Below are 26,653 nucleotides of genomic sequence, written 5' to 3'. Positions count from 1 at the left end.
GGAAAATCATTCCAAATTATGTCCCAATTCGACTTTCTTCAACTTCATCCCAGAAAAGCAAAGGCCGGGCACTTGAACAAGAACAGCTGTCAGCCTGGGGCGCCGCCGCGGGGTTGGTGGGGGCTGGAGCGGGGCCGGACTCTAATTGGTCCACGGCCTCGGCCCGACTATCAAATCAGCAGAGCCTGCGTCATCACGTCATTGCCTGGGCGACCGTCCGCGGAAATTTGAAATGGCTGACGGATCGCTGACTGGCGGCGGTCTGGAGGCGGCGGCCATGGCGCCGGAGCGCACGGGCTGGGCGGCAGAGCAGGAGCCGGCGTCTCTGGAGAAAGGTGAGCTCTCCATGCCCGGCCCGAGGTGCCGCCTCTGAGCGGAGGCCTGGGGCGTCGGGACCCTCGGAGGGCGCCTGGGTCGCGGGCCTTCTGGACCCGTCTGTCCAGGGCGGCGGGAACGGCGGTGCGCGGCCGGGACCCAGTGACCGGACGTCAAAGTCGGGCGGTGCCGTGGGGGTGAGGGACTCCCTCTCTTCCCTCTCCCCATCTCCCCCTGTCTTTGCACTCTCTGGCCTCAGCCCGCCCCGAGATTGGAGGGAGCTGGATTGGTCTAGGAATTCCCAATCCAGATGGGTTTTGCGGAAACTGTGCATTTACCGTTGCTCAAGAGGTCATCTTTTTCATCTGCATCTCAAAGGAGATCACGAACCACACTTCCCTTTTCCGAAGAAGAGGAAAGCTTGAACCCTTGGCCTACATGGCTGTCCTGTCCACGGAGGGTAGTGACGTGTCCAAAGTGAGGAGCGCCAACTTGGGCCAGAGTCCAGAAATAGAGCCGGGGTCTCCTAGTTCTCTGCCCTTTCTTCCTCCTCATAGAGTTTCGTTACTATTTTTTTTTCTGGTATTTTAAGCTGGTTCACGTTTTTACGTTAACACTTTCCGTTGTATTGTGTAGCAGAGTCCCAACAAAGTGAGAAAACAGAAGTGTGACAATTCCACTGCTAACCCACCTCTCCAAGTGGCAAAAGTCACTTGGCTTCAGTTTTCCTATCTGGAAGACTAAGCCAATGGTTGTACTTGTGGTGAAGATGAAGTGAAATAAAGTTTTTAAAGTGGTTGCAAAAATAAATACTGCATGACATGTCTTATATGGGGAATCTAAAAAAGAGGAAGTTTCAGAAAGAGAGTAGAGTGGTAGTTGCCAGTGGGTGGGGGGAATGGGGAGATGCCGGTCAAAGGGTCCAAAGTTTCAGTTATGCAACATGAATAGTTCTGGGGATCTGATGTACATACAGCATGGTGACTATAGTTAATAATACTGTATTATTATTACAGTATTAATAGACAATGACGTGATGATGCAGTGACGACGCAAATTTTGTACTTGAAATTTGCTAACAGAGTAGATATAAGTGTTCACACCACACACACACAAAAGGTAATTATGCGAGGTGATGGAAATATTAATTCACTTTACTGTGGTAATCATAATGTAAAGGTATATCAAAACATCATGTTACACACTTTATTTTTTATTTTATTTTTTTGAGGCAGTCTCACTCTGTTGCCCAGGCTGGAGTGCAGTGGCACACAATCTCAGCTCACTGCAACCTCCGCCTCTGGGGTTCAAGTGGTTCTCCTGCCTCAACCTCCCAAGTAGCTGGGATTACAGGCACCCGCCACCACACGTGGCTAATTTTTTTTTTTTTTTTTTTTTTTTGAGACGGAGTCTCGCTCTGTCACCCAGGCTGGAGTGCAGTGGCTGGATCTCAGCTCACTGCAAGCTCCGCCTCCCGGGTTTACACCATTCTCCTGCCTCAGCCTCCCCAGTAGCTGGGACTACAGGCACCTACCACCTCGCCAGGCTAGTTTTTTGTATTTTTAGTAGAGACAGGGTTTCACTGTGTTAGCCAGGATGGTCTCGAGTTCCTGACCTCGTGATCCGCCCGCCTCGGTCTCCCAAAGTGCTGGGATTACAGGCTTGAGCCACCGCGCCCGGCCCAATTTTTGTATTTTTAGTAGGGACGGGGTTTCACCATGTTTCACCATGTTGGCCAGGCTGGTCTAGAGCTCCTGACCTCAGGTGATCCGCCCACCTCGGCCTTCCAAAGTGCTGGGATTACAGGTGTGAGCCACCGCGCCTGGCCATCATGTTATACACTTTATTTTTTATTTTTTTAATTTATTTTTATTTTTATTTTTATTTTTGTTATACACTTTAAATACATATAACTTCTTTATGTTAATTATACCTCCATAAAGCTATAAAGAATGGTGCTGGAAAAAAAAGAATGGTGCTAAAGTACTACTGTTTCTTTAGTAAACATACATTATATAATAGGCACTGTTGTAAATTATTAACAAATAATTAATCTTCTTAATTGAAGTAGGTGTACTATTTTTATCTTTCCTTTATAGACGAGGAAGCTGAGGCACAGAGTGATTGTCACATAACCAGTAAGGTACTGATGCCTTCTAAGGCTCATGTGCATCAGTGTTTGTGAGCAGTAGACCCTTCAGTACACTTTGGTCATCTGTGGGTCAAATACTTCTGGTGGCCTGAACAGGGACAAAGAAATGGAAGGAAGGAGGAAAGGGAAGGAGAAAATCAAGGGGGAGGGAGAAAAAAGGTATCTGCTAACAGCTCAGTTACCTTCCCTGAAACCACCTCTGGAAACTACTCTACATTCTAAATGCTACCCTTTTTAGCATTGCTTATTTAGTAGTTGTTTCATTTATTAAAAACATCTTATTACACAGAATTAGATATGCCACTGGCTGAATCATACCTTATGAAACATTATATACAGCCCAAACCTAATGTGATTTGCATTTTCCAATCTTTTCCTTAGACAGAGTCATTGAAATCAGTGAGGAGGAACCGAATAATCTTACTGAAGTAAACCTTATGGATTATTAAGACTCTCTCATCCCTGTTTATTGAGGGGTGATTGACAGACTGATATTGTAGGAAATAAAGGGAGGGTTTAACCCATCTGAGAGGAAGTCAGCTCCCTTTCTTAAAGGAGCTTTATGGAATTGTTTTGGAAATAACTAACTAAGATACTTGATTATTGTAACTTGCTAACTGCAGTATAAATCACAGGCTGTATGCTTTGCTGTAGTCCCAGAGACTCAGGAGGCTGAGGCAGGAGGGTAGCTTGAGCCCAGGAGTCTGAGGTTGTGGTGAGCTATGATTGCACCACTGCACTCCAGCCTACGTGACAGAGTGAGACCGTTTCTAAAACAAAAACAAAAACAAACAGCCTTCTGCTTCCCCATGTTATGCCCAGACCGTTTATTCCCCGAAGAAGACCACCAGAGTCCAGAGTCAAAGCTAAGCAGCAAGGATCTTTATTACAGGTTCGAACCTGGAGCTCTCACTTGCTCGTGAAACGAGACGGGCAGGAGAGCTCCCCCACTGAGCTCCGAACAAGGTTATATAGTCTAAGGAAAGTAGGCATAGAATCATTATACAAATTAGAGGTATGATTGGCTGGAGTTTGAACAAAGCGATTTGGCAAACTATGATTGGTTCCCGCCATTTCTGATATTTCAGTACAACCCTTGAGGCAGAAGAGCAGTTTTACACAAAGGCAGTTAATTATATTGCGTCAGGTTGCACAACCAGTTTATGGCTCTCTTGCTTAAACACACCTTGTGACCTGGCTATCTTACTTAAACATTCCTTGTGACCTGGCCTCAGAAAGAAAAACATGTACTTACAGAACTTACGAAACCTCTGGTACGTGCAGAGATTAGAAAGCAGAACAAAGAGTTTAGCAACATCGGGGGGCGGGGGGGAAGGGAGAGTACGCATTTTTGTATCTTTGTGTCCTTTCATTTCCCCCTCTCATAAGTAACTGGACATCCAATCTTGGATTTTCGGAGTTTTACAGTGCAACCTCACTTTCTGGGTGCAGGAGAGGCTGGTGATGGCTGCAGAGGACCATGAGTTGGATCGTATCAAATCTCTCTCTGACAAATTGTAAAATCTTATTTATTACACAGGGGCCTATGGTAAATAGAAGTAATAAGGACATCAAGGGGCCTAAAAGGGGGGCCAGAAGGGAAAACATTGAAGAGTTCCACCAATTGTTAGCAGCTGTAGCGAATTGCTGCTTTTTCATTTCTAAGCTTAGTTTATGTAGACGTTGGACTCTCTCTTCAACTAATCCTGACTCATTAATATAGAAACAGCATTCCTCTGAGAAACATGCAGGTTCCCCCTTTTTCTGCGGTGAGCAGATCTAGGGCTCTTCTATTCTGTAAAGTTACCTGGGCCAGGGAAGTGAGTTGCCTCTGGAGAGATGCAAGTGACTCGGCTGATGCTTCCATAGCCAGGGAAAACTGTTGAAGTAACTTATCGTTTTCTATCATGGAGTGTTGTAACGCCCCTCCTGCTAGCCCCGCCGCAACGACAGAGGTGGTTAAGGATATTCCGGCAATTAGCGGTAGAAAAACTGCCCGTCTATGTCGCGTAGTTTCAGTTGGGGCAGTCCCTGCCCAGCCTATAAACTCTGCCGGGGTCAGCAGAGTCAGTCGGGGAACTAGTGTAACGGGGATACACAGCTGCCCGTCAGAGATGCTTTTGGACAGAGTTTTTAGCAGGGTCATGTTACTCCAGAAGAATACACCAGGGGGAGCACGTATGGGGCTATTAGGGTATGTAGCCGTCTGGTTGCAGAGGCTGCTACTGAATGCTGAATAACAGTAGGGGTATTTTTCCTGGTAAGGGTCAGGATACAGGGCTACATTGGGTATTGCAACTGTTGATAAATTAGAGTCTGGTATATAGTTTGTTGGGGGGGGTGAGGATAGGGGAACAGCGGTTAATGGCGGTCTTCCTAGGGTGGCACACATAAAGCAAGAGGACAGGTCGCCTAAGCCAGTAAGGTTGGTGACTGCTAGCCCTTCCTGTAGTAAGGTCAGCCAAGAGAAGGGCTGCAAGTCCTGTGATAACTTGGTTTCTTGTCTGTGGATCTGTGTATGGATTAAGGGTTGAATCTGGACTAGACTTTGCCACAAATATAAGTGGCTACTGGGCCAGGTACTAGTTGATGAATAGTATACCCCTCCATGTTGCGGGGTTGTCCACCGAGAGTCCCACGGGTCTCTAATTATCCAGGTATAGGTGACTGGGGACTCAGTTTGGTAAAAATACCACCCTTGTTGTTCTGTCCAATATCGGACAGAGTGCATCTTACAGTAGCTGTATGGGCAACCTGCACTCTGGTGCCACCAATAATTTTTACAATTATATTCAGTCTGATCATATTCAAAATAGATCATGGGTATTGCTGGTTGGGCAATCTGGAACTTAGTGAAATTGAGGTAAACTATAGTATTACACCCGGAGGGGGGGCAGTCTGCGCTAGCTAGCAGTTTACCCGCTTGGGGGGTTTCCCTGGGGTGAGTTTTGTTCTCATAGAGCCAGAACCTCCAGACATAGGGATTAGACGGCACAGCAGTGAGGAGAGTCAGATGCATAAGGCATAAAAGCATAGGTAAGCTAGACATGGTTACGGCTATGGGGATGACGGTGCAGGGTTAGCTTTAAGGGATTGTTCTTAGCTTTGTCTACAGTCCATGTAACCGGTGCTCCAGACGGCCCGAGACGGTCGGATGATGGGTCCACTGGTTTGACGTGTGTGTAGTGGATCCACGAAGCGATGCCTTCTACCTTGAGAGTGGTGGGAGTAGTCAGGAGTACTTGCAGTGGTCCTTTCCACCTGGGTTGAAGAGTTTCCTGCCGGTGGCGCTTGACTAGGACCCAGTCTCCCGGCTGGAACGGATGAGGCGTTGGCGGAGGTCCTGCCTCATACAGTTCTCGTAGTCTGGGCCAAATTTCCTGGTGAATTTTCTGTAAGGCTTGTAAGGAGAACAAGAGCTCAGAGACGTTTTCAGTTTCAGGTTTGAGTATGTCATCTTTTAGACTGGGGACCAGGGGTGGGGGTCTGCCATACATGATTTCATATGGTGTGAGGCCCAGTCTGTAAGGGGTATTTCGGGCCCGGAACAGAGCGTGGGGGAGAAGTACTACCCAATTAGCGCCAGTCTCCATGGTCAATTTAGTTAAGGTCTCCTTTAGAGTCCAATTCATCCTTTCTACCTGTCCTGAGCTTTGGGGCCTATAAGCACAATGTAATTTCCAATTTGCCCCAAGAATGGAAGCCAAATCCTGACTTACCTTAGCAATGAAGGCTGGTCCATTGTCTGACCCTATTTGGACGGGAAAGCCATACCTGGGGAGGATTTCTTCCAAAATTTTCTTTGCTACAACCTGAGCAGTTTCTCTCTTAGTTGGGAACACTTCTGTCCATCCTGAAAAAGTATCTACAAAGACAAGTAAGTACTGATACCCATATTTTCCAGGCTTTATCTCAGTAAAGTCTATTTCCCAATAGACACCAGGCCTAGTTCCTCTACACCTGATTCCTGCGGCAGTCTGGGTTTGGGGGCAAGCGTTGTTCAGTTGGCAGGCTTTGCAATTTGTTGTGACATTGCTGGCCAGTTCAGCTATGCGTCTGATTCTGAACTTGGCGTGCCTGATTAAGTCTATCATTCGCCGGGCACCCAGGTGGGTTGTCCGGTGGATATGTTCCAACACCTGCCGTCCTAATTTTTCTGGTAGGATGGTTTGGTCATTTATATCAGTCCACCACCCATTTTGAACCTGTTTTAGGGGAAGCGTGTCCATCCATTCGCGATCCTGTTCGGTATAGTCGGGAAAACGTGGCAAATTTCGCGGGCCAGGATCAGGGAGCTGGAGCGCGAGGAGCTGACTGGGAGCTTTTGCTATGCTCTTTGCGGTTTGGTCGGCTAAGAAGTTGCCTCGAGCAATTGGCGTAGTTGGTTTCTGATGCCCAGGGCAATGTACAATAGCCAATTTCTTTGGTTTCCACAAAGCAGTTAATAGAGCTAGGATCTCTTGCTTGTTTTTTATTTCTTTGCCTTTAGCTGTTAATAGTCCCCTCTCTCTGTAGATGGCCCCATGTATGTGCGCAGTAGCGAAAGCATAGCGGCTATCCGTGTATACTGTTAGTTTTTTCTCTGCCCCTAGGGTGAGGGCCTGTGTGAGTGCTATCAGCTCGGCTCTTTGGGCCGATGTCCCTGGAGGCAAGGGTTCTGCCCAGATTACCTCAGTCTCTGACGTTACAGCTGCTCCTGCATACCGCTGGCCTTGGTGGACGTAGCTGCTGCCATCAGTGAACCAGATGAGTTCTGTGTCGGGGAGTGGACGATCTTGCAGGTCCTCCCGCACCCCATGCACCTGAGCCAGTATCTCAGTGCACTCATGGGACGGGGCGTCCAAGTCTGGATTTGGCAGCAGTGAAGCAGGGTTTAAAGAGGTTGGGGGCAGAAAAGTTATTCTGAGGGGGTTTAACAGCAGTCCTTGATAGTGGGTGAGCCGGGCGTTACTCATCCATCGGTCCAGCGGCTGCCGGAGGACGCCTTCAATGGCATGCGGGGTTATAACGTGCAACTCTTGCCCCATGATAAGTTTATCAGCGTCTCGGACCATTAGGGCGGTCGTCGCGATTATCCGGAGGCAGGGTGGCCAGCCAGCAGCCACTGAATCTAATTTTTTTGACAAATAGGCAACTGGCCTCTGCCAGGGGCCTAGGTACTGTGTTAACACGGCTTTTGCAACACCCTTACTTTCATCCACGTATAAGTGGAAGGGCTTGGAGACATCAGGGAGCCCCAGCGCGGGGGCTGATAACAAGGCAGTTTTGATTTGCTGAAAGGCCAGCTTAGCCTCTTCCGTCCAATTGAAGGGCTGCCGTTCCTTTGTTGCCTGGTATAGGGGCTTGGCTAACTCAGCAAATCCGGGTATCCATAACCTACAGAACCCTGCCGACCCCAGGAATTCTCTCACTTGCTGTGTTTACTGGGGTCTAGGGATGCGTAGGACTGTTTCCTTTCGGGCTTTGGTTAGCCAGCGTTGCCCCCCTTTTAATAGGTACCCCAGATAAGTTACCTCTGACTTGCAGATCTGAGCCTTTGTTGCTGAGGCTCAGTAGCCTAGCTCCCCCAGAGTCTTCAGGAGGTCCTCAGTCCCTTGAACTCAAGTTTCCGGGGACCTGGCCGCTATTAAGAGATCATCAACATATTGCAAAAGAGTTATTTCAGGGTGTTGCCGCCGGTACTCACCCAGATCTTCATGAAGGGCTTCATCGAACAGGGTTGGCGAGTTCTTGAACCCTTGTGGCAGTCTGGTCCATGTTAGCTGACCGTTGATGCCCCTCTCAGGATCCGTCCATTGAAATGCAAAGAGTTCTTGACTTTGGGAGCCAGAGGAAGGCTGAAGAAAGCGTCTTTTAGATCAAGAACGGTATACCACTGTTTTTCGGGATGTAAGGCACTCAGAAGGGTGTATGGATTGGGCACAGTGGGATGTATGTCCATGACCCTTTTATTAACTTCTCTTAAATCCTGTACTGGCCTGTAGTCCGTACTTTTGGGTTTACGAACAGGTAACAGTGGAGTATTCCAGGATGAGTGGCAAGCCCGTAGGACTCCCTGGTCTAGGAGTCGGCGGATATGGGGCGTAATTCCTTCTCTTGCCTCCAGGGGCATAGGATATTGCCAAACCTGAACCGGGTCCGTCCCTGGCTTAACTTCCACAAATATGGCAGGTCGATGTTTAGCTAGCCCCAAGCCCCCAGTTTCTGCCCACGCTTCAGGGAAACGCTGGAGCCAAGAGTCAATTTCCTGATCGGGGGGCTTTTGCTCTTGATGGAGTCGGTACTCATCTTCTAAGGTGACAGTCAGGATAGATATTGGCCTGTTTTGGGAATCAGTTATCTTGGGCCCTTCTGGCTCAAAGTGGATTTGGGCCCCCATCTTTGTCAGCAAGTCCCTCCCTAGTAGAGGGCAGGGGCTCTCTGAGATGACTAGGAAGGAATGGGAGACTTTTCCCGTTCCTAAGTCTACAGTCCTCTGGGTTGTCCAGGGGTATTTTTTGATGCCTGTGGCCCCGTGCACCCAGGATGTTTTCTTAGACATTTTTCCAATTGGTTTGGTTAGGACTGAGCGTTCCGCCCCAGTATCGACCAAGAAGCGAACTGGGGACCCCTCCACTTGCAAAGTTACCCTGGGTTCGGGGAGGGGGTCCAAACCCCGTCCTCCCTAGTCAGAGTCCTGGGTAACGAGTACGGAGGTAGAGTTAGCTGGTCTCCGTTTCTTTGGGCAGTCTTTAATCCAGTGACCACGTTCCTTGCAATAAGCACACTGATCCTTTTCTAATCCTTGCCTAGAGCCTTGCTTTTTCTGCTTTCTGCTTTGGCCATTCCCTGCCTGGGGGAAAGCTGCTACTAAGACTTTGGTCATTTCTTTGGTTGCCTTGAACTGTTTTTCTTCTGGAGTATCCCTATTATTATAAACTCGCTGGGCCATCTGAAGGAGGTCCTGAATCTGCTTTCCCTCTAAACCTTCTAATTTCTGGAGTTTTCTTTTAATATCTGGTGTTGCCTGGTTTACAAAGGACATTACTACCGCTGCCTGATTTTCCGGTGCTTCCGGGTCCATAGGGGTAAACTGTCTGAAGGCTTCCATTAATCTCTCTAAATACACAGCGGGGCTTTCTGTCTTACCTTGTAACACAGAATATACTTTAGCCAAATTGGTGGGCTTGCGAGCTGCAGCCCGGAGACCCGCCATTAGAGTCTGGCGATAAATGAGCAGTCGTCCCCTACCTTCTGCCGTGTTGTAGTCCCATCTGGCCCGGGTCAAAGGAAAAGCCGCGTTAATGAGGTCAGGATTTGCAGTTGGCTGGCCGTCATCTCCTGGAACCAGTTTTCTGGCCTCAACTTGGATTCTTTCCCGCTCCTCCGTTGTGAACAGGATTCGGAGGAGCTGTTGACAGTCATCCCAGGTCGGCTGGTGAGTAAACATGACACTGTCTAACAACGAGGTTAGATCTTTGGGATTATCTGAGAACCGAGCATTTTGGGACTTCCAATTGTATAAATCACTGGTGGAAAAAGGCCAATACATGAGACGGGAGAGCCCGGTATCATCGAGCGATCCTATTTCTCTGAGAGGCAGGGCTACAGTGGAGTCAGGGAGTCGGGAAGCTTGGTCCCACTGTACGCGGCCTCGTGTTCGGCCGGCCGGCCCCCCCAGGTTACTTTCGCTCTCGGCTGCTTCCGCTTCTCGGTTTCCCTCTACGGAAGCACCACCCTGGGGGACTGGGTCCTGCGGGATAAGGTGCGGATATGGTGGGGGAAATGTGGGTTCTAACGTTAGGGGGTCCTGGCTGTCCGGCAGCACAGGGGCCGAGGGAGCAGAGGGAGTCCTTTGTCTTGTAGGTCGCGTTACTAGGACCTTGCAAGGCTCAAGGATGAATGGAGTTATCTAGGGCGGTGAGTCTTCCACAAGATTTTGCCACACTAGAATATAAGGAATTTGATCAGGATGTCCTGACTGCCCTGGCAGGAAAATCTTAGTTTTTACCTTAGTAATAATAGAGAGACAGAAAGTTCCTTCGGAGGGCCACCCTACGCCGAAAGAGGGCCATTCCGAATGGCAGAAAGTAACTAGCTTTCCTTTCTTTAGCTCTACGCTTAAGTTATGCCCCCGAGCCTTCACATCCTTAAAATTGGTAACAAGGAGTGAGAGCGGCATGCTCTGGTTGTTGCCCATCTTTGGACTGCTCCTACAAAGAGAAGGGGGGACGAAAATGAGTGTGAAGCAGAGGGGAGTATCCGACAGGTCCGGTCCTGGAAGGGGAAGAAAAGGTTTTATGTTTCATTTTGGGCTTACACTTAACACTTAACAATAACGGACAGACAGTGATAACGATAAGCATTCCCGAGCGCGTGTCGGACTTCCGACCTGAGTCAGACGGGGCAACCAAGGATGGAGGCCCCCAGATGGGCACTGGGGGACGTCTCCCACCAGTCCCGAGTGGCTGTCTTCTAGCGCGTCCGCCAAGACCGTGCCACTTACAGAACAGACCAATACAGGTTACAGATTACGGATTTCGCGAAATTTCAGGGAGACAGACAGAGACAAAGACAGACAGTGACAAAGCCGGCTTACCTACAGATTAAGATCCGTTGACTTGGGGGTCTGGTGGGCTTGGGGGAAATCCCGGACGAGCCCCCATTTGTTATGCCCAGACCGTTTATTCCCCGAAGAAGACCACCAGAGTCCAGAGTCAAAGCTAAGCAGCAAGGATCTTTATTACAGGTTCGAACCTGGAGCTCTCACTTGCTTGTGAAACGAGACGGGCAGGAGAGCTCCCCCACTGAGCTCCGAACAATGTTATATAGTCTAAGGAAAGTAGGCATAGAATCATTATACAAATTAGAGGTATGATTGGCTGGAGTTTGAACAAAGCGATTTGGCAAACTATGATTGGTTCCCGCCATTTCTGATATTTCAGTACAACCCTTGAGGCAGAAGAGCAGTTTTACACAAAGGCAGTTAATTATATTGCGTCAGGTTGCACAACCAATTTATGGCTCTCTTGCTTAAACACACCTTGTGACCTGGCTATCTTACTTAAACATTCCTTGTGACCTGGCCTCAGAAAGAAAAACATGTACTTACAGAACTTACGAAACCTCTGGTACGTGCAGAGATTAGAAAGCAGAACAAAGAGTTTAGCAACATCGGGGGGCGGGGGGGAAGGGAGGGTACGCATTTTTGTATCTTTGTGTCCTTTCACCCACAAAACCTCACAGAACAACAACAAAAATCTAACTTTGAAAGATCTTAAATTCTTATTGTTTTGAAGTAGAATTTGCATTTTGAAATCTTTTTAAGTTTGGAAAACTAGTTTCTTCTGACAGTGGTAGAGGTAAGTAGACCATTCATATTCAAATTCTTGTTTGTATTTTGTTTGGGATTTCTATGCAAGGATATGAAAATCGAAGCATTCAATAAGACACTGGAGCTTGCTTATTTTTGCTTTTTTTTTTTTAGGTTTGTTCCAAGATGAAGATTCATGCAGTGATTGTAGCTACCGTGATAAACCAGGTTCTAGTTTACAAAGTTTTATGCCTGAAGGAAAAACCTTTTTCCCAGAAATTTTCCAAACAAATCAACTTTTGTTCTATGAGCGATTCAGAGCCTATCAAGATTACATTTTAGGTGAGTAGGTTTTTTGCTTTTTTTTTTTTTTGAGATGGAGTTTTGCTCTTGTTGCCCAGACTGGAGTGCAATGGTGTGATCTTGGCTCACCGCAACCTCTGCCTCCCTGGTTCAAGCGATTCTGCCTCAGCCGCCCTAGTAGCTGGGATTACAGGCATGAGCCATGACACCCAGATAATTTTGTATTTTTACTAGAGATGGGGTTTCTCCATGTTGGTCTGGCTGGTATCGAACTCCCAACCTCAGGTGATCCACCTGCCTTGGCCTCCCAAAGTGCTGGGATTACAGGCATGAACCACCATGCCCGGCTGGTTTTTTCTGTCTTTTATCTTTTTAGTTTACAAGTAGATTATTTGTTTCAGTCCCTCAGATTGCCAGTTGTTGTTTCTGAGAAAGTGGATTTATTAACTTCCCTCTGCTTTATGTATTCTCAATTCTTCTTGTGTTTAATTTGTTTGTAGCTGACTGCAAGGCCTCTGAGGTACAGGAATTCACAGCTGAGTTCTTGGAGAAGGTCCTTGAGCCATCTGGATGGCGGGCAGTCTGGCACACTAACGTGTTCAAGGTACTGGTTGAGGTAAGGTTAATTTTGTTTTTAAGACCTTTGTCTGTAGCTATAAGCACTTTACTTCAGACTGTTATAGCCTAAGTGCTTATTTTTAATTAAAGTTTATGAGCTGATTCAAATAGCTGGGATTACAGGCATGAGCCATGACACCCAGATAATTTTGTATTTTTACTAGAGATGGGGTTTCTCCATGTTGGTCTGGCTGGTATCGAACTCCCAACCTCAGGTGATCCACCTGCCTTGGCCTCCCAAAGTGCTGGGATTACAGGCATGAACCACCATGCCCGGCTGGTTTTTTCCCAGTATCCCAGCTACTAGGGCGGCTGAGGCAGAATCGCTTGAACCAGGGAGGCAGAGGTTGCGGTGAGCCAAGATCACACCATTGCACTCCAGTCTGGGCAACAAGAGCAAAACTCCATCTCAAAAAAAAAAAATGAGATGTTTTTCACATCTCATTGCCATGTTGCAGGAAGTGTTCTGCAAATTTTAAAGGCAACTGAGGAGTTGTTACCAGGGAATTAAACTGGTATAAATTAATTAAAAGAAGGTATTTGAGATCACTTAAAAAATTAGGCCTAATTATGAAGTTAATGGTTTCAAAAAAGTTTTTAACTTCTTAATTGTAATTCGTTAAGCAGCTCAAACCTAAGAGACATTTTTATTTATTTATTTTTTTTGAGATGGAGTCTCACTCTGTTGCTTAGGCTGGAGTGCAGTGGCATGATCTTGGCTCACTGCAACCTCCGCTAAGTGGCATTTTAAAACTAGCCCATTTTTTGCATAGCAAGTTTGTTTATATGTGGTTAATCTCTTGACATTGTGTCCCATTGCAGAATGTAAAAGCAATCTTATTCTTCTGCTGACTAGGCCTTTTACATTATATTTGCATTCTAATTACAGCTTTGAATTTTTCTCAGTGTTTGTTAACTGACCACAAAAAGCCCTAGTAACCTAAAATGTCAAACCAGGGTATGTGAATACAAGTTGTCGCTGCAGCTCCCTTAGAAAATGGCATCACATACTGCAGTGATTATGTACGAGGCAGTGGATTGCAGCTATTGCTTGTGAGTTTTAAAATTTTGGATTATGCTAATATTTTTTGGTTGAAGTTCAGGCCTATTCGTTTGGTTATGATAGGGCGCCCCCTGCCAGTCCGTTCTCTGAAAACAGTCAAAGTCATTGTTTCAAAACAGAAGCATGCCATTTCTCTGCTTAAAACTCCTAATGCATTGTCTTTACCAAGGGCTTAGTATTGGCTTTATGGCTTCTCATTGTATAGAAAACACGTAAAATCCAAGCTCCTTCAGATGTCCTTCATGTCCTTGTCTTGTTGCCTCTCTCTCTCTCACCTCATGTCTTGCTGCTCCACTGCACACCACCCCCTTCCTCCATTTCCTCCCTTTGGCTCCAGCAAGGACTGCCTTCCCGCTCGTTCAGCTGCCAAGCCTGTCTCTGGCACAGGCCTTTTGCGCTTTCCCTGCTCTTCACATGGCTGCTTCCTTCTCATCCTCCTCAGCTTGGCTCAGAGCTGATTTCCTTGGCCATCTCAGCAGAACCAGATCCCCACCCCTGCTAGTTATTCTCTGTCACCTACTCGTTATCATTGTGTTTATTGATCTCCCTGATTACAGTGTAAGCTCCATGAGGATTACAGTGTAAGCTCCATGAGCCAGCCTGATTTGTTCGTCCTTTATGTTATGGGTAAAGGCTCCCCACCCACGTTGTATGCTTTTAAAAAAATCAGATTGTCAGTAGTATCTTATAGGTATATCTTAATTTTGATTTCCATGTGTTAAGTCTCATTATTTTAAATTTCAGGCCACAGATGTGGACTTTGCAGCCTTGAAGGCAGTGGTGAGGCTTGCTGAACCATACCTCTGTGACTCTCAAGTGAGCACTTTTACCATGGAGTGCATGAAGGAGCTCCTCGATCTGAAGGAACATCGGTTGCCCCTGCAGGAGCTCTGGGTGGTGTTTGATGATTCGGGAGTGTTTGACCAGACAGCCCTTGCAATTGAGCATGTCAGGTAGGAAAAGAAGTTGAGAAAAATAACCTTGTGGCCAGAAACTTTGGATGAAATGAAGTAATTCTGGTCTGTGTTAGACCCAGATTTAAAACTCAACTGTAAACTTGGTCATTGCAGTATTCAAAAATATCCAAAGATAGGATAATCTTTTTTAAATTAAAAAAAATTAATGTCTTAAATCATTTTTTTCTATTTTTAATTTTGAGACAGAGTCTTGCTCTGTTGTCCAGGCTGGGGTGCATTGGCGTGATCTTGGCTCACTGCAACCTCCACCTCCTGGGTTCAAGCGATTCTCCTGCCTCAGCCTTCTGAGTAGCTGGGATTATAGGCATCCACCACCATGCCCGGCTAAATTTTATACTTCTAGTAGAGACGAGGTTTCACTATGTTGGCCAGGTTGGTCTCAAACTCTTGACCTCAGGTGATCCACCTGCCTCTACCTCCCAAAGTGCTGGGATTACAGGCGTGACCCACCATGCACCTGGCCTAAAAACGTTTTAAGTCATTTTATGATAATTTCAAACTAATAGAAAAGCTGACAAAACTAGTATAGTTGACTCTTGAATGATGCGGGGGTTAGGGGTGCCTATCTCGTCTGACCCCTACACAGTCAAATATCTGAGTATAACATTTGAGTAATATATAATGACCATAATGTAAATAATATTGCTTGGTGTTTTGTAGTATAAAAAGTACTTTCCATTTTCTATACCATTAGTAAGTTAGCCTAGTTTTGCTGAGCTTAACTCGAATGCTCTGCACAGAAGCAGAATGTTTCAGGCCCTGCTGCCAACATCTTACGGACAGTTTCTAATTGTATGCAAGAACATTTAACCCTAGATGTTCAGTATTGGGCCAAGCAGAGTGAATCTAATGAACCGGTTTCTGTCTGGAACCCAAATAACTCTCTTCTATTTTTCTCATTAAAAAAAAAAAAATCTGTCAATTGAAACATTTGAAGATAAAGAGATAACTGATAAGTTTAGGAAATTAGGAATCAGAGAGCTAATCTCTATGGGCATAGAAGTTGGTAGAAAAATAAGTATCTGGAATGTTATTTAGTAGTATTATTTGCAGAGGAGCCTGGTTAAATGTACACTGCATTTTGAGGGCTGAGATTTGGGTCAGTGCCCAGAGAGGGTCAAATTATGAGGGATTTCATTCGTTCATTGATTCAATAAATATTTGAGTGCCAGGTCCTTAGTCAAGGGTGGAGTATGTCTGGTGCATGAGACACACCATCATCAGGGAGCTGTTAGTCTAAAGGTGGGAGATGAGCCTTGAAGAGATAATCACGCACAGTTGTCTGCATGATTGGAAATAGCAGTCAGTGCTGTGAAGAATTACAGAGTGTCCTAAGATTAGGTCAAGTTGCAGTTCTAGGGTTATTTCCTGGAATAATGACATTTGAACTTGGGTTAGCTGGGTGAAAGGGGAGGCAGGGGTGGGGAAGGGAACAGATTTAGGAGCTCAGTGTGTTGAAGGAGCTGAAAGGCCAGCATGGCTGGAACACAGACAGTGCTGGGAGAGACCTAGGAAACGAGATTAGAGAGGTTGGCAGGGCCCAGACAGTGTGGGGCTTTGTTAGCTGGCTAGTCATTTTTGTCTTTAAGAGCAGTGGGAAGCCACTGAAGGATTTTTATTCTTGGGCAAATATGACTAGTTTTGTGTTTTGTGTTTTTATTTTTTTGGAAACAGGGTCTTATTCTGTTGCCCAGGCTGGAGTGCAGTGGTGCAGTTATGGTTCAATGCAGGCTCGAACTGCGGGGCTCAAGTCATCCTCTTGCTTCAGCCTCTGGATCAGCTGGGATTACAGGCATGTGCCACCACTGCCCAGCTAATTTTTTGACACAATTTTTCCATAGAGATGGGGGCCTTGTTGTGTTGCCCAAGCTGGTCTTGAACTCCTGGGCTCAAGCAATCCTCCCACCTCAGTCCCCTAAAGTGCTGCTTTGTGTTTTCAAGGGTTCATTGTGGCTTCTGTGTAGAAAAATGGTGGGAGATGGAATTGGGAGACCATTTAAGAGGCAAGAGAGAGGACTAGAGTGGGGATATGGAGAGGACAGATGGAGGCTTACTGAGAAAGTAGAATGACTGGGACTTGGTCGAGTGAATATCAGAGATGAGAAGATGTGAATGAAGTGAGAGAAGTCAAGGCTGACTTACATGTTTCTGGCTTGAAAGAACCAACACTGGGGGAGGTGCAGATGGGAATGATGTGTAAATGCTTGGCATGGTACTGGTGAGGATGACATTGGAGTGGAGTCATGGAATAGAACTATAAGTTTATCATGTGGAAAAGGCGGAAGGCACTTCTGGCAGCTTGACTAACAAGTTACATGGAGGTTTGAAAGAGCTTGTGAAATTGAGAGTTTACGTACAACGGCTCTGAGGCAGGAGAGGTGCAATAGGGCCAGATTATGAATTTATTTATAGTACCACGTTCAGGACTTCTTTTTGAGGGCTAAAAGGGAGCCAGCAGAGGTTTTTTTAGTTGAGTAGAGGCATGCTTAAGTTCATTACAAAAAAAAAAAAAAAAGACTCCACTAGAGGGTGAAGGGACTAATAGCCCAATCTACAGTAATTAGGAGATGGCTGGTTTCATTTTCAGTGCTTCCTTTTCACAGCAGAACTTCTTGAAAGGGTTATATATAATCACAGTCTATACTTGCTGGCGTCCCAGTAACATTTCTACCCTGACCTCATCTCTGAAATTGTGCACAAAGACTTCTATGTTCTTGTATTCAGTCGACATTTCACTTATCTCATCTTGCCTCTGATCTCATCTTGCTTGACCTCTTGACATTCTAGGTATTTGATCATTCCCTCTTCTTAACACACTCTCTTCTCAGCTTTCGGGACACCACTGTTCAGCTGGTGTCTTACTGGCTTGCTGTCTTAAGTCATCTTGGCCAGCTTTTCCTCTCATGCTCAAACTTTAGAATGTTGGAGTTACCCAGCGATCAGTTCTAGGCCATCTACTGTTTTTTCCCTAATCAACCGTGGAACCACTTTGGAATCACCTGAGGAATTTCTTTATAAAAGTATTCCAACCAATACATGAAGAAAGTGATAGAATATCAGTATTTTGTAACCACTAATGAAATAAAGGTTCTAGACAGTGAACATCAATGACTGCTGCAACCATTAGGGAAAGAGAACTTTATAGAGGGTGGATCAGGCTGACAACCTGTATCTGTTGATCAATCTTAACCTCACAAAAAGACTTGGCTAGGCGTTTTAGTAAAGTCCTTAGTTACTGTTGTTGGTAGGTTCTTAGAAACTGCAATGTTAATGAAACCAATTTTACCATAGGCTGACTGATATAAACAAAAGTTAAAGTTTCTGCAGCATATTTCTGGTCATGAAGACATCATCAAACTTCTAAATAAAGACCCCAAACAATTCTAATCTTAAACACTGAAATAAATATGAGCTATACATACATTAAGACATATTAATGCAAACAAGATAATTATTGACCCAGTTTCCAATTTTCGGTGAAACAGTGAGTGACAGTGGTCATTGTGGTGTTGAGTAAATGAAGGAATAAATGTTTGCAAAGCGGAAATTATAAGGAGCACTTCCTACCATCACCCAGTTCAAAACAATGATAAACATAGTGGGCTCACTGAGCAATTTCATGCCACAGCATTGATTGTTGTGCATTTGTATGATTATTGTATACTTTATGAATTTTTGTTTGACAGTAATTTGTATTCATTCACTTTCCAACCTGTTTATTCCAGTTCAGGGTTGCAGGTGGCCAAAGCCTATTCCCGTAGCTCAGTGTACAAGGCAGGAACCAGCCGTGGACAGGAGCCCATTTCATCACAGAGTGCACTGACACACACTCACACTCAGACTGGGACAAGGCAGACACAGAATTCACCTCATGCATGCATCTTTGGGATGTGGGAGGAAATCAGAGTACCTGGAGAAAACCCATGCAGACATGGGAAAAATGTACACACTCCACACAGACAGTGGCTTTTTGAATGAGGCTCTGCTCTTCCTGCGTCTTGACTGAAGTACATTACACCTCCCTTGAAGTATTCTTGCAAAAAATCCTTCCTGAAGCCCCGCAGGTCTGTAGATCTTACTAGAAATAACATGAAGCACATGTTAAATGACCCATGGGGACTGGGTGCACCTGTAATCGTAGCACTCTGGGAGGCCAAGGCAGGCGGATCATTTTAGCCCAGGAGTTTGAGACCAGCCTAGGCAACATGGCGAAACCCCGTCTCTACTAAAAATACAAAAATTAGCAGGGCATGGTAGTGCATGCCTGTAATCCCAGCTACTCGGGAGGCTGAGGCAGGATAATTGCTTGAACCCAGGAGGCGGAGGCTGTAGTGAGCCAAGGTCGTGCTGCTGCACTCCAGCCTGGGCAGCAGAGCAACACACTGTCTCAAAAAAAAAAAAAAAAAAAAAAAAAAAAAAAGAAAAATGACCCCATGGGGATGTAATCACCAAAATTTAGAGTGTGGGAAATTAGTCAATAAATTGCAAGGGAAAAAAGAGGGAGAGGTAATACATAGGCTAACAGTGATTTAAGAGACGTGTCTGTCAAGGGCAGCAGTGGATCCTCATTTGGTGCCTGATTGGAACAAGTCAACTGTGAAACAGCAGCAGAAGACAATTAGGGGGATTTGAACACTGGATATTTGGTAATATCAAGGAATTAAAACTTTTGGTATAAAGATTTATTTTAGAGATACATACTAAAAACTTGTGAATGATTTGATGTGTCTGAGATTGGTTCAAAATAATCCAGTATATTTGGGAAACTGAAGTGGGTGAGTTGCCTGAGGTCAGTTTGAGACCAGCCTGGCCAACATAGTGAAACCCCATCTCTACTAAAAATACAAAAAATTAGTGGGGCGTGGTGGTAGGTGCCTGTAATCTGAGCTACTAGGGAGGCTGAATCACTTGAACCCAGGAACTGGAGGTTGCAGTGAGACGAGATTGTGCCCTTGCACTCCAGCCTGGGCAACAAGAGCAAAACTCCATCTGAACAACAACAAAAAAATCCAGTATCAAGATGGTAGGGGAGGAGAGCAGAGGGTGCCGGGGTGAAGCAGAGATGAAATAAGATTGTGAGTTGGTAACTGTTGAAGCTGCCTGATGATACATGGTATTCATGATACTATTTCTCTGTTGTTGTATATGTTTAGGATTTTCCAGAATAAATTTGTTAAATCACTTGGAGCGCTTTAAAAAAATATGGATACAGCTGGGCACTGTGGGTCATGCCTGTAATCCCAGCACTTTGGGAGGCCGAGGCGGGGGGATCACCTGAGGTCAGGAGTTCGAGACCAGCCTTGCCAACATGGCAAAATGCTGTCTCTACTAAAAGTACAAAAATTAGCTGGGCGTGGTGGCGGACGCCTGTAATCCCAGCTACTCAGGAGGCTGAGGCAGGAGAATTGCTTGAACCCGGGAGGGTTGCAGTGAGCCAAAATGGAGCCACTGCACTCCAGCCTGGACCGCAAGAGCAAGACTTCGTCTCAAAAAAAAAGAAAAGAAGAGTATGGATGCTGGTTCCCCTGCACCTTCCCCACCCCCACCAGATTCTGATTGATTGGCCTGGGAGAGTGAACTAGTTGTTTTTGTTTTTAAATTTATTTATTTATTTTGAGAAAGAATCTCACTCTGTCACCCAGGCTGGAGTGCAGTGGTGCAATCTGAGTGCACTGCAGCCTCAGCCTCCCAGTTCAAGTGATTCTTGTGCCTCAGCTTCTTGAGTAGCTGGAATTACAGGGGAATCAATTTTTAAAAGTGTCCCAGGGGACTCCAGTGTACAATGAGGGTTGAGAACCACTGCCTTATGATTATGCCCTTACGTGATCTTATACATTGCTTTAACACCGTCAATGTGTTGACAGCTACCAGGTTTATGTCTCCAGCCCAGACCTTTCCCTGGAGGTTTGGGCTATATATTCCTCTGTTATTTTCAACCCCAAACCTGTTTCTCTCTCAGTGTTTTTTGTCTCAGCAAATGGCACTACCATCCATCCAGGTACTGGTGGTCAATAAATAATTCTTCCAATAAAAAGAAAGTCCTGGCCAGGCGCAGTGGCTCACGCCTGTAATCCCAGCACTTTGGGAGTCCGAGGTGGGTGAATCACGAGGTCAGGAGTTTGAGACCAGCCTGGCCCATATGGTGAAACCCCATCTCTACTAAAAATACAAAAAATTAGCTGGGCGTATTGGTGGGTGCCATCTCAGCTATTCAGGAGGCTGAGGCAGGAGAATCACTTAAACCCAGGAGGTGGAGGTTGCAGTGAGCCAAGATCACACCACTGCACTCCAGCCCCGGAGACAGAGTGAGACTCTGTCTCAAAAAAAAAGTCCTAACAAAACCAATGTGGAGAAACTTCTCTTCTTTAACTGATCCAAAAAAGGTCTCTATGTTATGTGACTCATGACTATCAACCATAGCAAATATGCAGCATTCTCCTATGAGAATTGTTTTGATTTACTGTTTAGCTCTCACCCCTCCAAAATCTTAATGTTTTGAGCCAGTGATAGAATTTGAATGATACTAAGTTCCATTTCAGATTTTTCTACCAAAACATTTGGAGGAGTTGGGATGAAGAAGAGGAGGATGAATACGATTATTTTGTCAGATGTGTTGAACCTCGATTAAGATTGTAAGTATTTATTGCTGACCTTGTTGTACATATTGGAAAAATAGTTACCCATGGTTTAATTTTGCCTGTGTGAGATACACACACTCTTTCTCTCTCTCTCTCTGTCTCTCTCTCTCTCTCTATTTTCTTTCCAGGAGCTCATAGACAGAAATAAACTGATGTACAAATTGTACTACCCCTTGACAAGTCATTAAGTGAAACTTGTACAAGTGCAGAGAAACCTACTTTCAGTGTTTATAAATTAAGTCAAAAAGCAGGAAGTTCGGCCGGGCGCGGTGGCTCAAGCCTGTAATCCCAGCACTTTGGGAGGCCGAGACGGGTGGATCACGAGGTCAGCAGATCGAGACCATCCTGGCTAACACAATGAAACCCTGTCTCTACTAAAAATACAAAAAAATTAGCCGGGCGTGATGGCGGCGCCTGTAGTCCCAGCTACTTGGGAGGCTGAGGCAGGAGAATGGCGGGAACCCGGGAGGCGGAGCTTGCAGTGAGCCTAGATCGCGCCACTGCACTCCAGCCTGGGCGACAGAGCAAGACTCCGCCTCAAAAAAAAAAAAAAAAAAAAGCAGGAAGTTCAAGAACATCTAAATTAGTAGCTCACTGTTTTGTTAATTTGAATAAAATTCAATTGAACTAGTGGGTTAAGAAGCCCTTTGTTAAATTCGATTGTTTGAAAAACAGTGACATTATTTGAATTATATAAGACTTATTGGCTTTAATTTTGTAAATAATACTTTAAAGGTATATGGCTTTACTCTAAGTTTCTGTAGTGAAACATAGCAGGCTGAACTAACAGATCTACCTTAAGATATTTTGTCAGCCTCCTGCCTTAAATCTTAATGACCTTATTAAATGTGGCATTTATCTTCCCACTAGATGGTGCTTTAAGACCAGTAATTTTTTCTTGTATTCAATAGCAGTAACTTCATAGGCAGTGCTGCAATAAGAATGAAATTATAACTTGCACTCCAAAAAAATAATTGTAGAAGGTAATTTTTTTCCCTGGGTAAAAGATGATTTTTTTTCCCCCTGTATGAAAGACAAGATGAGAAGATAAGGCAGTAGGCCTTTACATTTTTGTGGAGCTCAAGTTGATTTAGTGAATTTCTCTTGGCTTAAATAGTAAATAATAATAACATGAAAAATGTGTGAGGCCTGGCATGGTGACTGTAATCCCAGTAATTTGGGAGGCTGAAGGAGGAAGACAACTTTTTTGAGACAAGCTCTCACTCTGTTGCCCAGGCTGGAGTGCAGCGTTATGATCTCCCTCACTGCAGCCTCAATCTCCTGGGCTCAAGTGTCCCTCCCACCTCAGCCTCCTGACTAGCTGTAAATACAGGTGCACGCCACCACACTGAGCTAATTTTTGTATTTTTAGTAGAGATGGAGTTTCACCATGTTGGCCAGGCTGGTCTTGAACTCCTGACCTCAAGTGATTTGCCTGCCTCTGCCTCCCAAAATGCTGAGATTACAGGCCTGTGCCATCGTGCCCAGCCCGGGAAGACCTCTTGACCCTAGGAGTTTGAGACCGGCCTGGGCAACATAGTGAGACCCCACCTTTACAAACCTAAAAAAAAAATTAGCTGGGTATGGTAGGGCACGTCTATAGTCCCAGCTGCTGGGGAGGCTGAGGCAGGAAGATCGCTTGAGTCCAGGAGTTTGAAGCTGCAATGAGCTGTGATTAAATCACTGCACTCCAGCTTAGGTGACAGGGCAAGACCTTGTCTCAAAAAAGAAAAAAAAAAGTTTGAAAGTCTGATGAATAGTTTTACCTGGCTTAGAATTATGTATGTCGGATTTTAGCTCTTCATAAATGGGCTATGATTTCTATTTAGGCTTTCCAGTTTTTCCATTGTGCATTTCCTATTTTTCCATAGCATATTCAATAAAATCCCAAAATTTCAATAAGCTTGAGTATTTTCTAGGTTTGATACCCTTGCTCTTGAAAAGAAATGATTGATTTTGATTGACGTGAAATATAAGGGAACATAACGTATATTGGACAAATTCAATCTTTACTTGGAAAAAAGTTGTATTCTGATTTGACAGCCTTGCATGTGCTAACGACAAGCAATGACTTACATGCATAGCTTGTACATCACTGGCAGATGGGAAGGCATAAGGGAGGAATTGTGTGTGGTTATGCAGAAGACATGGTGGTACTCAATGGAGAGACTGGAATGTTATCAGATGTGGGCAGACTTAAAAAATGTCTCTGGGCTAAGATAGGAGTGGGGCTATCAATAGGCAAAATCAAACCAGACTGTCTGGATTTTGTACTGTTCAGTAAATTTTTCCTTTCTACTTCAAAACACACTGCTTATACGTGACTAAAGGAGGTCTGAAAAAAACCAACACTGCTTCAGAACTTCGGGGTCTGAGACACAAATGTTAGTTCATTGCTTCTAGACTATGAAGTAGCAATATAATGAAAAGAAATAAGCTAATGGGCATGGATACTGGAAATGCTAAGAAACTTATTTTAAAATTTGAGTCTTAATCTTCACAACTTAGTAGAACATGATTTCATCCTCAATTTCTTTTTTTATTTTTAAAATTTAAATTTTTTTTTGTTTTTCCCCCTTTTTTTTTTTTCACAGCTGTTCATTCAGTTTCTTTTGGATTAACCAAAGTAGACAAAATCCTTGCTTTTCAAGCTTCACCTAATTCACTTACTTGAAAAGTGGGAAAAGTTTCTTTTTTATTCATTTAAAATGTTTAAGTGTTCATACTATGATCTAAATTTGTTTAAGATATGGTTCTATCTTGCTTTTGTTTTTCCCTATCTTATTTAGAGCGTGACTAAATTAAAAAAAAAATCATTTAAGGCAATTGTGCTCACTCTTGGCTACACATTAGCATCCCCAGGGAACTTAAAAAAATACCCTTCTATGTCCAGAGACTCATTTAATTGGTCTGGATGGGGCCCTGAGCATCTGTTTGTTTGTTTGTTTGTTTGTTTGTTTTTTGAGACAGGGTCTTGCTCTGTCGCCCAGGCTGGAGTACGGAGTACAGTAGCATAATTAGATCTCACAGCAGCCTTGGCCCCTGGGGCTCAAGCCATCTTCCTACCTCAACCTCCCAAGTAGCTGAGACTACAAATGCATGCCACCACGCCAGGCTCATTTTTGTATTTTTGTAGTGACAGGGTTTTGCCATGTTGCCCAGGCTGGCCTCAAACTCCTGGGCTCAAGTGATCTGTCTGCCTTGGCCTCCCAAAGTGCTGGGATTACAGGTGTGAGCCACTATGCCCGGCCTCTTTTACTTTATTTTTAAACCCGTTAATTTTATATCATTAACTTGATTGTGCATATACAAATTATTTTATTGCATCTAGAAATACTCCGTGTTCTGTTTTTATATTTGAGAAAGTTTATAAATTAATACATTTGAAGTGCCAGTATGGTTGTCCAGTACAAAGTTATTTTGTTTCAGTCACTCTCTAGTTTAGTAATGGCACCTTTTTCTCCCCCTCAGAATCTCAAGGGCTTATTTTTAAAAATTCTGTAATAATCTTCCCTAGGGAATATTCAGCATAATTTTGTGCCATAGTGCTTTAAATGGAAGGAGGGACTAGATTATTTGAGTAATTTCTACTTTTTGATCCTATAAATATGGTAACCTTTAATAAATTTTTAAAGTCATATTCAGATCCATGAAAAATATAGTAATCTTAAACATTGTTGTGAAACAATTTGAGATACTGCTCTCCCTACTCCCACTCCCAAATTACCCCCTGCCACCTTCTTATTAAACTTTTGAATCTAATATATGAGAAGAAAATAATTTCTTATTAAATAATAATTACAAATTGTGCAACATGAACTTTCAGTGTTTCTAAGGCACAAATACTTGGATCCAAGAAAAAAAAGTAAACAACTCCTAAAGAGAAGAAAAATTAGTGACCTTAAGGAAGTGGTGCTTTAAACTTCCTACAACTTCCACTTATTATTATTATTATTAGAGTGCTATTCAGAAAGACTTAACATGCACCTGAGTTATATACTATAAAACACTTTTCTTACTGGCTTTTGGAGTGCTAAGTGGGCTGTTTTAATGATGGGAAAATGTGCCTGAAAGGCAGCGGATTTCAATTTGCTTTTAAACTTTCAGGCATTATGACATTCTTGAAGACCGAGTTCCATCAGGACTTGTTGTTGACTACCGCAATCTGTTGTCTCAGTGTGAGGAGAGTTACAGGAAGTTTTTAAATCTGAGAAGCAGTTTGTCAAATTGTAACTCTGATTCTGAGCAGGAAAATATCTCCATGGTGGAAGGGTTAAAATTGTATTCGGAGATGGAACAGTTGAAACAAAAGCTGAAACTCATTGAGAATCCTTTGTTGAGGTATGTGTGTCTTTGTAATTCTTAGTTGGCATCTTTTCTTACTTGCTGTCTTATTGATAGGCCTGTTTTGTTTCTTTAAGGTATGTGTTCGGTTATCAGAAGAATTCTAATATCCAAGCAAAGGGTGTTCGTCCCAGCGGTCAGAAGATCACTCACGTGGTCTCCTCCACCATGGTGGCTGGTCTCCTGCGGTCCCTGCTCACAGACAGGCTTTGTCAGGAGCCCGGTGAGGAAGAAAGAGAAATTCAGGTAAACGGAGTGTTTCTCGCTTCAGGTGGCTTTTTTTCCTTCTGATTCACCACAGGTTTTCACAAATCCCACAAAGTATTTACAGGAGCTTTCCCGAGATGGTTTTCTGTGCAATGGGAAGTAGTCAGAGCCCTGCCTTTAGTCCTCAGTAGTCACTTACCAGGCATGTGTTAGGTCAGTGCGTTATCAAAGGAGATGCTTAAATATGCAGTTTTTGGCTTCCATTTTCAAAGTAAGACATGAAAGTACCTAGAGTAATACTCAAATTACTTTTTTGGGAGTGTATATTTACAAATGTGTTCTTACTGTTTTCTAGTTCCATAGTGATCCACTATCTGCTATAAATGCCTGCTTCGAAGGTGACACTGTTATTGTTTGTCCTGGCCATTATGTGGTACATGGCACTTTCTCCATTGCTGACTCCATTGAGTTGGAAGGTGAGTATGGAAGACACACAGCTAAACTCTCACACCTGATATGTTTAAGTAAACAATAAATCACTGATCTTGTTGAAACTTCAAGAATGTGATTTGAACCCGTTTGATTTCTGGTGAGCTGCCTTGAAGCATTAAGGACATGGAAAGCTTAAAAGAGGTTGACCCAGTGTTTCAGCAACTTGAGTTGTAGTTCTTTGTAGCAGTGTGTATGTTGGGGAGATGTTCACAGGCTCATATAGAAAAAAGACCATTAGGAAGAAACATACTT

At 44.4% G+C, this 26,653-nt stretch overlaps 1 protein-coding gene across 2 annotated transcripts in view; it reads left to right on the top strand.

Moving 5' to 3' along the window:
- The first annotated feature begins 221 nt into the window (after nt 1–221).
- The window catches only part of SHCBP1 (SHC binding and spindle associated 1), a 50,168-nt gene continuing 23,736 nt past the window's right edge, over nt 222–26,653 (top strand). Inside the window, exons 1-8 of one of the 2 annotated variants that reach the window (XM_005591827.5) lie at nt 222–335; nt 11,934–12,101; nt 12,563–12,678; nt 14,488–14,696; nt 21,260–21,352; nt 25,466–25,699; nt 25,780–25,948; nt 26,265–26,385. In XM_005591827.5, the coding sequence (XP_005591884.1) occupies nt 233–335; nt 11,934–12,101; nt 12,563–12,678; nt 14,488–14,696; nt 21,260–21,352; nt 25,466–25,699; nt 25,780–25,948; nt 26,265–26,385 (1,213 nt within the window). In that variant the 5' untranslated portion in view covers nt 222–232. Of the gene's footprint in view, nt 336–11,666; nt 11,809–11,933; nt 12,102–12,562; nt 12,679–14,487; nt 14,697–21,259; nt 21,353–25,465; nt 25,700–25,779; nt 25,949–26,264; nt 26,386–26,653 lie in introns of those variants that run through there. The other variant, XM_065537651.2, reaches the window with a different exon arrangement.

The sequence above is a fragment of the Macaca fascicularis genome, chromosome 20, assembly GCF_037993035.2.
Source record: "Macaca fascicularis isolate 582-1 chromosome 20, T2T-MFA8v1.1".
Lineage (NCBI taxonomy): Eukaryota > Metazoa > Chordata > Mammalia > Primates > Cercopithecidae > Macaca > Macaca fascicularis.
The sequence above is the reverse complement of the archived record's forward strand: the minus strand, read 5'-3'. Positions and strand labels throughout refer to the sequence as shown.